The sequence below is a fragment of the Cebus imitator genome, unplaced genomic scaffold, assembly GCF_001604975.1.
Source record: "Cebus imitator isolate Cc_AM_T3 unplaced genomic scaffold, Cebus_imitator-1.0 Scaffold52, whole genome shotgun sequence".
NCBI classification, from domain to species: domain Eukaryota; kingdom Metazoa; phylum Chordata; class Mammalia; order Primates; family Cebidae; genus Cebus; species Cebus imitator.
Window position 1 is genome coordinate 1,525,338 of NW_016107367.1, and position 12,545 is coordinate 1,537,882.

The following is a 12,545-nucleotide window of genomic DNA, read 5'->3' on the forward strand; positions in this document are numbered from 1 at the left end:
ATGTTTCTGGAGGTTAAAGATACTGTTCTACTCAGGAGGCTGAGGCAGGAGAATCACTTGAATCCAGGAGGCAGAGACTGCAGTGAGCCAAGATTGGGCCACTGCACTCCAGCCTGGGCGACAGAGCAAGACTCCGTCTCAAAAAGAAAAAAACAAAAAAAGCTGTTCTATTATCCTGACTGGGGTGGGGAAGATGTGATTATACACATTTATCAAACTTAGAGAACTGGCCACAAAAAAGAGTGAATTTCAGTATATGTAAATTAAAAATTAATTTTGAAAAAGTTATGGAGACCGGGCACAGTGGCTCACGCCTGTAACCCCAGCACTTTGGGAGGCCAAGGCAGGCGGATCACGAGGTCAAGATACTGAGACCATCCTGGCCAACAAGGTGAAACCCCATCTTCACTAAAAATATAAAAATTAGCTGGGTGTGGTGGCATGCACCTGCAGTCTCAGCTACTCAGGAGGCTGAGGCAGGAGAATCACTTGAGCTCAGGAGGTGGAGGTTGCAATGAGCTGAGACTGTGCTGGTGCAACAGAGTGAGACTCCGTCTCCAAAAAACAAACAAACAAAAAAAAGTATGGAAAAATGTTCACTAGGTCATAAGGTTCCAAAACTTCTTGGTTCACAATGCCCTTGGTGTCTTAGCAATTTCTTCACTGCACCCCTAGCCCGAAGGAAATACCTAACAACTTTGGACTTCTGAAAACACCCAGCTTTACTGAGATATAATTTATATAAAATTAACTGTACATATTTAAAGTGTATAATTTGATACATTTAACATATGCATATACCTGTGAAACAATCATATAATCGAATAATAAACATACTCATCACCCCAAAAGTTTCTCAGTAGCCGTCTGAAAATACAATAAACATGAACTGGCTGATCGGAGGTAGAGATGGTAGAAGGGCGGAGGGTGAAGCAGGAAAAGGACTAACTTTTAATTTTTATGTTTTTGTATTTGTTTCATTTGTTATCAAATAAGCACGTATTTCTTTTACAATTTAAAAACATCAAAGGAAAATCTCAAAATTATAAGAACAAACAAACCTCTAAAAAACAGGTTACTATCATTCTCTGGATTTCAAAAAGTACTTGGGAATGCATGATTTAAATCCTGACTTGAAATAAATTTGTTCACTGAAACTCCATTGGTCAATATACGATCCCTTTTAATTCAACACATTCTTTCCTATTCCAAACTATCACCACCCTTGCAACAAGTAAAACTTTCCAGAACACACTGTAAATATCAGCCATAAAAACAGAAGAAGGAACGTGCCCCACATGAGTCCCTAAGTGAAGTACAAGACACCCATCTTGGGAAGCAGGGTGTGAGACCTCCCCCAGGACCCGGCCAATAGATCCTAAGAACACTCTCATGTCCATAAAACGTTTAAGTCAACATCAAATCACTTATAGACAGTGCGGATTAAAATAATGTGATGTACTAGTTTTCCCTGTAAACCAACAAGAGTTCTCATAAGAACAGCACTACTATTACACAGATAGCTTGTTTTTATTTTATGTTATTTACTTATTTATTTTTTTGAGACTGAGTCTCGCTCTGTTGCCCAGGCTGGAGTGCAGTGGCATGATCTCAGCTCACTGCAACCTCCGCCTCCCAGGTTCAAGCAATCCTCCTGCCTTAGCCTCCTGAGTAGCTGGGACGACAGGTGCCTACCATCATGCCCATGAAAATTACCATGGCTAATTTTCATATTTTTAGTAGAGACGGGGTTTTACCATATTGGTCAGGCTGGTCTCAAACTCCTGACCTCAGGTGATCTACCTGCCTTGGCTTCCCAAAGTGCTGGGATTACAGGTGTGAGCCACCATGCCCGGCCACTTGTTTTTATTTTTAAGAAAAAAATATCTTTACTGATTTTTGATGGTGACAAATGTGATACATTATTAATTTTTTTTTGAGGCAGAGTCTTGCTCTGTTGTCCAGGTGGGAGTGCAGTGGCACAATCATACATCATTGAAGCCTTAAGCTCCTGGGCTCAAACAAGCCTCCTCCTTCAGCCCTGAAGAGCCAGGCATATAGGCACAGGTGTGTGTGCTATTAATTTTTTTTTTTTTTTTTTTTTGAGGACAGTCTCTTGCTGTGTTGCCTGGGCTGGAGTGCAGTGGCACGATCTCAGCTCACTGCGGCCTCTACCTCCCAGGTTCAAGTGATTCTCCTGCCTCAGCCTCCTGAGTAGCTGAGATTACAGGTGTGTGCCACCACGTCCATCTAATTTTTCTATTTTTAGTAGCGTCAGGGTTTCGCCATGTTGGCCAGGCTGGTCTTTAACTCCTAACTTCAGGTGATCTGTCTGCCTGGGCCTCCAAAGGTGCTGGGATTACAGGCATGAGCCACTGCGCCTGGCCTAAATAAATTTTTTTTGTACATACAAGGTCTTGCTACATTGTCCAGGCTGGTCTCCAGCTCCTGGCCTCAAGTGAACCTCCTGCCCTGGCCTCCCAGAGTGCTGGGATTATAAGCGTGAGCCACTGTGCCTGGCCCATTGTGAATTTTTTTTAAATTGCAAAAGTGTATAGTAAAAGAGAAAAATTCACATTGATACCACCCAAAGGCACCTACTATTAACAGTTTGTACTATATTCTTTCAGCTTTATTAAAAAAAAAAATCTATTGATAAAATGGAAACCAATCAATTCACCGTGTGGATGGCGCTGCAGCGCTGGGTCACCAGCACAGTATTTCACAAGCTGCTTTTTCTCCCTAAGTTTGATTTTATTTTCATGAATTTATTTATATGTTACAAACATGAAGTTACCCTTCAGACCGTATATTTTTAATCTTCCAATCACCATTTAAACTAATCTAACTAACTATGAAGTAGTTCCACAGCATGATAATCTTCTAAATAAGAAAACAGAGGCAGGGCGTGGTGGCTCACGCCTATAATCCCAGCACTCTGGAAAGCCAAGGTGGGTGGATTGCCTGAGGTCAGGAGTTTGAGATCAGCCTGGCCAACATAGTGAAACCCTGTCTCTACTAAAAATACAAAAATTACCTGGGTATGGAGGTAGGCGCCTGTAACTTGGGAGGCTGAGGCATGAGAATCGCTTGAACTCAGGAGGCAAAGGTTGCAGTGAACAGAGATCACGCCACTGCACTCCAGACTGGGTGACAGAGCAAGACTCTGTCTCAAAAAAAACTCAAAAAAAAAAAAAAAAGGAAAATAGAAAAGTTACCTCAAGGTATCAGAGTCTGGAGCAAGAATTAGAAATAAGTCCCGTACTGACATGAAGAAAGGCGGCTGCATTTGGGCATCTACCTGGTAAGTGTGCTGAGAAATCCTGGAAGCTTGTCCCTTTCTGGCCCACTTCCCAGGACACTGACAACTCTGTCATGGGGGCTGCCCAGGTTTCCATGTGTTCCCCTTTCATCCCAGCTGCTCCGTAAGGCAGAGGCATCACAGCTACCTGTCTACAGCACTAACCGAAGCTTGCAGAACCAAGCCATTCACCTAAAGTAACACAGTTAGTGGATGGAAAGTTGGGTACAGACTGTTTCATCTGCCGAGAGACGCACACAGCTCCCCCTCTTCCAAGGAACTCTTGCTCCCTGACTCTATCACGTGGTTTGGTGGGCACACGACCCAGTCTGAGTCACAATCACAGTACCCCACCTCCCTGGCTACAGCAACAGGATCACGGGCAGGCAGGGGGCAGAATGGTCAGGCCTTTTCTGGCAAGCCATCAAGGGCCATGCTTTCCTCTGTCATCATAGAGGGACGAAGGAAAGCTGCATTCAGAGCAGGGACATGGGACATGGAGAGAAAAACTGTCCCTGTGAGTCTGTGGACTAAGTGTGAGTGACCCACTGTCTGCCTGGTAAAATCCCCTGTGAGTATAAACAACAGTGAATTGAGTGTCTGTCTTCTTTAACTCAAAGAGCTCTAAATAATAATAACAGATAAGATCCATCTTAGGCCTTTCCTACACCAGGGCCCGGTTCTTCTCCCCAAGTATCTCAATCAAATCCCCCCCGAACTGTGTTTCTCCTTCGTAACATCTCTGCATTGGACCATTTCTCTGCCATCAAAGCCGCTTGGCTCATTCCACCCCTTCTCCCCTGAAATGTTGCAGCAGATGTTGAGCTGGTCCCTTCAAACATCATTTTTACATCCATTCCCATCTATTCTTCACACTGCAGCCAGAACAAACGGGGTGGGGTCCCAGTCTCCCACACAACCTCAATTCCTCATGTTCCACCAAGCTCCCCAGGATCTAGACTCCAGCTCCATTCAACTGGGAGCTCCAGGTTTGGCTCAAATCCAAACGTGTCTTACTTTCTCTAGTCTTTGGGCCTTGGAGGAGCTGTTCCTTCTGCTGGGAACACCCCGCCCCACTACCTTCCCTCCTCTATGTTGCTGTCACTGAACCAGCTAGTCCTGAAGTCCTGGCCGTTGGTGTAGATGCCACTTCTCTCGGGCGCCCTGACAAGGGCGTAGGTCTCCTACGCCTGTGCTCTCACCAGACCTCACACTGACCGCCACTGCAGTACTTGGCCCTCGCGTCACAATGGTCTGCTGCCTCTTCTTGTCTCCCAGACCAGTAGGGGTGGTGCCATAAGGGTAGAGACCGTATTATTTTATTCCCTGGGGTAGCCCCAAGAGGTAGCACGGTGCCTGGAATACACATTTCTTGAACTGTTGAGTGAGTACACCAGGCTGCCTTCTCAGTGGTCCAGCACAATAGATTTGGGGAATTCTAGAGAGGTCCATTCTAATGCAAGCTACTTCTGAGTCATCCAACTCATTCAACCACGGATCCAAGCAATTTCTTTTCTGAGCTTCAGGTTATTTTCATCTGTGACTATGAAGACTAGTCTTAACGCCCAAGTTTATGCAGAAAACCTCATATAGAATGAATATTTATTGAGTCTCTAAAAGGCAGTGTGCTAAATTCAGTGGAAGAAACGCAAGAGCAGAACAGGTTTTTCTCTGAGGGAACTGACAAAGCCAAAGATGGGACAATGCAGGAAGATTACTCAAAACAGTTATTAAAGTCTTGCATGCTCGAGGATGACCTGGAGAACAGTGAAAACACACAGTGCTGCAACCCATCCCAGAGAGTCCACAGGTCTAGGGTGGGACCGAAGAAGCTGAATTTCTTTTTTTTGTTTTTTTTTGACCCAGAGTCTTGCTCTGTTGCCCAGGCTAGAGTGCAATGGCGCAATCTCAGCTCACCACTACCTCCCACTTCTGGGTTCAAGCAACTTTCCTGCCTCAGCCTCCTGAGTAGCTGGGATTACAGGTACATGCCACCACGCCTGACTGATTTTGTATTTTTAGTAGAGATGGGTTTCACCATGTTGGCCGAGCTGGTCTCAAACTCCTGAACTCAGGTGATCCGCCTGCTTTGGACTCCCAAAGTGCTGGGATTACAGACGTGAGCCACTGTGCCTGGCCCAGACTCCATCTTTCTTTTTAAAAACATTAGCTAGGTGTGGTGGCGCACACTTGTAGTGTAGTCTCAGCTACTCGTGAGGCTGAGGCAGGAGGCGGGGGAGGGTTGTCTGAGCTCAGGCATCTGAGGCTGCAGTGAGTAACGACTGTGCCACTGCACTTCAGTCTGGGCGACACAGCAAGATCTCATCTCAAACAACAACATCAAAAAGAAACCAAAAAACCATCATGTCTTAATATAAATGACACATATTTATGAATGATAACTACATTTTCCAAAACAAATTGAGCAAAGTGGCATTGTTTTACATTTCTGTAAATCTCTTTAATGTCTGGCTTACCAGAAAAATGCTGATGGTCGTATCTGCTTCTGTGTTCAGAATGTTTTGGTTGAAATATAGGATAAAAGCCTGGTCTCATGCAGATATGTCATTGGCAAGGGAGGAGTCTCTAATAGCGTTTTTAGATACATCAAAACTCAACCAGTAGTAGCTGATTAGGGGTGAGCTCCTGCATGGGTGCTGAAACCTTATCAATGAGGGGCTGTACTCACATTCAAATCCAGGGCTGCGTCTTGCACTCTGCATGGCTCTCTTGCCCATGAATGACTTTGTAACATTTACCGGTCATTTGGAAAATACTCGTTCACTGAGTTATATGGCTCTTCCAAGTGGTGACTCACTTCATCGTATCTATGAAAAAGCCCACTCATTCTCATCACCTCTGAGCTCAGCAGGAGTGTCTGCGCATTGGGAAGCTGAAGCTCACCCTGGTGCATATAAATTTTCCGAAATTCAAAATTTCTGGCTGTGTGCGATAGTTCATGCCTATAATCCCAGCACTTTGGGATGCTAAGGCGGGTGGATTGCTTGAGTACAGGAGCTCGAGACAAGCCTGGCCAATAAAGTGGAGACCCTGCCTCACAAAAATAAAAAAAAATTAGCTGGCTATGGTGGTGTATGCCTGTGGTCCTAGCTACACAGGAGGCTGAGGTGGGAGGATCGCTCAAGCCCAGGAGTTCGAGGCTGCAGTGAGCTATACTTGTGCCACTGCACCCCACCTGGGCGACAGAGCAAGACCCCATCTCTGAAAACGAAACGAAACCAAACTTCCCTAGGAAGCTCAAATTTTATCACCAACAACAAACTCTGTAAGTTAATTTCCTTAAAGTGACTTTTTCATTTTCCTTGTTTTCAGAAGATGCCTGCCAAATACTCAAAGTTGGAATAACCAGTTTGTCAGTTTTCAGGTAAAAATGGTGTTCCATGAAAACAGCAGCAAGTTCGGCCGACAGCTCAATTGCACACACGCTTTCCCTCCTGACGACCGCATCAGCATGTGGCAGAAGTGCTTTATGAAGACTTCACATTTCATCATACAGAGTCTTAAGACCATGTGTGCACAAGGGTCATGAGATAATAAAATTAAACTACTCTATTGCTTCATTTAGACCACTAAGTGCAACTGGCGGTTTTTGTTTCTACTGGGGTATGTGGTTGTCAGCTTGGTGCCACCATTGTGCTTCTTGCTGAGGTGCCAGATGTACCCACTACTGCTTCTGCACCACCCGCACAGGTTTCAACACAGTGAAAAAAGTCAAAGTCGGCCAGGTGTGGTGGCTCATGCCTGTAGTCCCGGCACTTTGGGAGGCCAAGGCAGATGGAGAGGTCAAGAGATTGAGATCATCCTGGCCAACATGGTGAAACCCCGTCTCTACTAAAAATATAAAAATTAGCCAAGTGTGGTGGCGCGCGCCTGTCATCCCACCTACTCAGGAGGCCGAGGGAGGAGAATAGCTTGAACCTGGGAGGTGGAGGCTGCAGTGAGCCGAGATCGTGCCACTGCACTCCAGCTTGGATGACAGAGTGAGACTCCGTCTCAGAAAAAAAAAAAAAAAAAGTCAAAGTCTTAAGATTATGATGGAAAAAGTTTTAACAGCACAGATCCTCCGACAGCCTCTAAAGGAGACCAGGTATCTGTAATCCCGATTTGGATGAGAACCCTGATTTAGAAGATAAGAGACTCTACATTTCCTAATTTGGGGTCTACTGTAGGCTCTAAGAGGCTTGAACCCTATGAAACCATGTAAAAACTGCTAGATATGTCAATTTTCAGATTTTGAAGGGGGGCAAACCCTAACCTTAACTCTTTAGTTACTTTAACAAAGCAGCTTTACGTTTACTAGGTTGAGCTTTATAAAAGCTAGTCAGTCAGTTTTGCTACTGGTATTTTGACTATCAGAAAAAGGTCCATGCCCAAGAAACAGATAAACTAGATAATTTAACTGAAAAATCAGGTGGCTGGTTATATTTAAATATGGCTGAAATTAATGATGGAGTGGATATAACTTAGGCCTGGGAAACCGCACACTGAGAGCTGGCTTCCTGGGAATTGCTCCTCACCACCTGCATCTCTCTGAACCCAATAAGCTTTTTTATCTGGAGAAGAAAAGGGTCAGGCTGTATGATCAGCATGTTTCCATTAATTTCTAGGTCTAAAGTTGATGATGTCTAAAAATACACAACACACGAGGAGATGCTCAACATAACTGGTTGTGGAGAAATACAAATCAAAACCACAATGAGATACATTTCACACCTACTAGAATGGCTGTAATGAAACAGATACTAATGAGTGTTGGGGATACTGGAGTCCCCATTCACTGCTGAATGGAAAATGGTGCAGCGACTCTGAAGACAGTCTGGTAGTTCTTCAAAATGCTGACGTTACCATATGACCCAGCAACTCCGCCCCTAGGTATGTGCCCATGAGATATGAAAACACATGTTCATACAAATGCTTGTATATCAATGTTCACAGCAGTCATTCATAACAGCCTCTAAATGGAAATAATCCAATGTCCATCAACAGATAATATGGATAAATAAAATGCAGTACAACTTTATCATGGAATGTTATGGGGCAATAAAAAGAAATGAGGCACTGACACAGGGATGAACCTTGAAAACATCATGCTAAGTGAAGGAGGGCCGACACCAAAGCGTACATAGTCTGTAATGCCATTTACATGAAATGTCCACAACAGGCAAAGCCAGAGAGGCAAAAAGTCGATCAGTGGTTGCTCAGGGCTGGGGGTGGGTGAGGCAGGAGGGAACAATGACAGTGACTAGATTTCTTTTTGAGGGAATGAAACTTCTAAAAGCAGGTGTGATGATGGCTGTACAATCCCGTATTCATGTTAAAAATCACTGACTCATATACTTTAAATGGGTGAGTTCTAAGATCTGTGAATAATATCTCAATAGCTCTGTTAAAAACAACCATCTAGCAGTCCAATCTAATAAGCAGGATACTTAAATGTAGCAGCATTAGGAGCACGACAACTACAGAGCTTTGGATTCTTCAAAAAAAGTGGAAATTAATGTCTCTAAAAATATTGTGACCAAAATATACACACCCCACCGCCAACCAAGAAACAAACGGAACAGGCATGGCTAAAGTCTGCTTAAGCGTTGAGCACGCAGCGGCTCTGAGCTGCACAGCTTCTCAACAGATGTGAACCGCATAGAGGCCCAGGCCTTTTTCCCCTGCCACACCAGGCCCAGGGGGACAGAGGCCTTGTACTGGCTGCTTAAATTCCTGACCTCTTCTTTTAGAGGGCCACAAACCCCGGCCGGGCACCACCCCGCCATGTGTTCTTCCTTCTTTCACTCTACTTTTCATCAATGCCCTCTAGCTACAGAACAAAACAACAACAAAACCAAAACTCCAATCTGTAACTGTCCCCTATTCTACCTCTAGATCCAGACAAACAAGGGGTAGACAAAGGCTATGTTCTCTTCTGAACTTAAATCAGAGCAGAAAGGAAAGAAAATGAATTGTCCCCTGCTCTTACGGTGACCAGACAAGCATTTCATGTGCATCTATCTTCACGGGACAGTCTAATTCATCACCAAGTTTTCACTCCGCGCCTTCTTCCCACCCACATGGGCATAAGGCAGAAATCACATTCCCAGTCTTGCAAGTCTATCAATTTAATCTGTATTGCTTTCTTTCATGGCATTACCGTAATCTAAAATGATACATTATTGGTTGGCTTATTTTATGGTTGTCTCCCACATGAACATGAAAGCTTTACGAGGGCAGAAATCTTGCTCACTATTTTATTTCCTCACCCAAAAATGTGCCTGGCCCATGGTGGATGCTGAATTAGTGTCTGCTGACTGCTTAGGGAGCCCGGTGCGAGGTCTGGGTGGCAAACAAGTTAAGGTGGCAGGAGGAGAATCAAGTTAGGAGACAATGATCACAGGAAGAGGAGAAGCAATCCACAAAAACAATCTCAAGGGCTTTTCAGTATCCTAAGTGGTGCCAGTAACCTATACTGCTACTGTGAAATGCAAACGAGAGGCAAGGGTGGGCATCTGACCTGAACCAGGCCAACAGGAGTCTCGTCATTCTTTGCAGACTCTTCCCTCTTAGGCTAAAGAGTGGGAATCAGATATTTTCTTAAACACAGGAAAATCCCCCATACATGTAAACTTAATATAGAATTTATATACTTACAAATCTAATATATAATAAAATAAAATGAATACATAATAAGGAAGCATTAAGCAATAGGGGGAAATGAAATATTCAATACATGATGTAGGGAGAAATGATTTTTCAATAATTTTAGAAGAAAATAAATTAAAAAAAAAAAAGAAGTTCTGTCCCTAACCCACATCATTTAAAAAAACAACTGGAATGCTCCTAACGCAAAGAAATTATAAGCGCTTGAGGTGATGAAAACCCCAATTACCCTGATTTGATCATTATACATTCTATGCTTCTATCTAAATATTACATATATCTATCTCATAAATAAATACGATTACATATCCATACTTCAAAACAACTTTTTAAAAAAAGGAAAAAAAAATTATAAACTGTAATGTGAAAAACAAAATTACGAAACTAACAGGAGAAAACATTAAAGATTTTTATGATTCTGGGGCTGGAGTGGCCTTCCAAAGTAATTGAGGGTTGAAATTAATGAAAGAAAAAGAGATATTCCCCAAGTGTCATTAGTCTGAACTGGTAAGGTTTTAGGGTATATATTCTCTGCTCAGTTTATGCTTATAACTATTCTTCAGGTACAAGTCTGGGACAGGAACCCACATGGCCGACTACATGGTGGCCATGCCGGTGAATTCTGAATTTTAAGAGTTAACAACAGTAAGCTAAAAAAAAAAAAAAAAAAACAAGTTGATCTCAACCTCTGACACAGCAGTCTGAACTACAACAAATAATATTTCATGTTTTTCCAAAGCAGATATGCTAAGGAGAAAATAAAAGTATTTTAGGTCAAGAAGTCTAGTCAATTCTGAAATACATAGCTTTGGGGAAAAAAAAAATCAGTAACTTAACAAAGAGTTCAGTGAAAACTGGATTTAACATTTTACACTAAGCCACACTAGCTCCCCAGTAAGTGTGTGTGTGGGGTACTAGTTTTGGTAATGCCACTGAATGAAGTGTTTCCAGGTGGTGCTGACTGAAGTCACAATGGGATATAGTAAGAACAGCTGCAAATGACCTGGGAATGGGCTGTAAAGTATGACACTTCAGAGGACTGAGATTTGGGGGCTGAATAAAACCAACAGTGAACTAATTGCAGGATGTTAGACTATCTCAGCCAATCAGGACATACTGTCATTGACAGACAAATGACAGAGGAAGCACTGACAGAGGAAGGTCTTCTCAACCAATCAGCATGGGCTGTCCTGATTCCAGCACTGACAAGTGGAGGCCTTCTCAGCCAATCAGCACGGGCTGTCCTGATCCCAGCACTGACAGGTGGAGGCCTTCTCAGCCAATTATCATGGACTATTCTGACACCAGCTTGGTTCTGTCAAGATTTCAACTCCATCCCATCATTAGAATTTTCCTGCACATGGCAGGACAAAATGTTTACTTCTGAACTAGATAAGGGCACTACATTAATGTTTAAGAAAACAAATTTAAAGAGGATAAAATAAATACAAATTCTAACATTTCTGCCCCATAGGGTAGTTGTGAGGATTAAATGAGTTAATAGATGCAAAGCACTTATACTGATCCCTGGAAGGCAACTGACTTACTATTATTACCATTATAATCCAGGATACATTACAAAGACAATTTTCATTCTTTAAGTACAATGACAAATTTTGGAACAGGAGGATGCTTCTCGCTAGCACTGTGTTAGGCTCAGATGTCTTGGCCTGCCCTGTTTATAAATCAGGACTGGGACATACTGGTTAAACTGTAATCACTTACCATATGGACTACTTCTGGGTAAATAGGCTCTGTGATCACGTTCCGATTATGAGTGATATATTCTACCATTTCACTTAAAGCAGCTCGTTTCACTTCCTTCCACTTTAGGTCACTTAGTGGATCAGAAACAAAGTCAAAGAGGACGCAACACTGACGTAATTTCTGGATAAAAAGCTTCTCTTGATCAGCAGGAGGAACATCTGAAAAGCAGAAAGCAAAGTATATTGATCACAAAAGTGCTTAACCCAAAGTTACTGCGAAACACGTTTAAGCTTCTATTTTTATTTTGAATAGAGAGTCAAGAAAAAAGGAGATGGGGTGGGGTGAACAAAGGTTAAATATTCCTTAAAGAAAATAAAAAACCCAGCTAGTCACTGGTCATATTATACATTTGGTATGCTGACATTTCCATGCTTTTTAACTCTTTCAAACCACGTCGAGAGCACTGTTAGAAATAAATTCCATCTACATGTGTTCATTCAACAAATAGTACCTGAGCAGCAATCATCACAGGCCCGTGTTGGGCAATGGAAGAGGAGGCAACCAGTAAGGACCACGTCTGGGCAAAGGGCGTGGACACATTCACACCACGTGATATCTGCAGAAGGTGGGTTCAGGCAAGGTAAAAAAGACCAGAGGGGGAAGTGTGCCTCCTTACGTCTGTCTATGGGCTCTCAACTTACAACAGGGGAAGGGTAGGTGGTTGTCCACCCTGGCTAGATGATAAACAGAGTGACAGGCATCGGCACAAAGATGGTCAAAGCCAACTGTTACTTATACACATTCAAAGAGTTACCACCTGAGAGCCGCACCCAGCACACTGCATTCCCCTCATGCTGGTCTACAGTCA

The 12,545-nt window shown here is 43.2% G+C and overlaps 1 protein-coding gene across 8 annotated transcripts in view; it reads right to left on the bottom strand.

Annotated features, from left to right (window-relative positions):
* The window catches only part of PPP2R5C (protein phosphatase 2 regulatory subunit B'gamma), a 170,570-nt gene that overhangs the window by 59,797 nt on the left and 98,228 nt on the right, over positions 1–12,545 (bottom strand). For all 8 annotated transcript variants that reach the window (XM_017528091.2, XM_037738303.1, XM_017528096.2 and 5 more), the window contains one exon: positions 11,696–11,895. In XM_017528091.2, the coding sequence (XP_017383580.1) occupies positions 11,696–11,895 (200 nt within the window). The remainder of the gene's footprint in view (positions 1–11,695; positions 11,896–12,545) is intronic.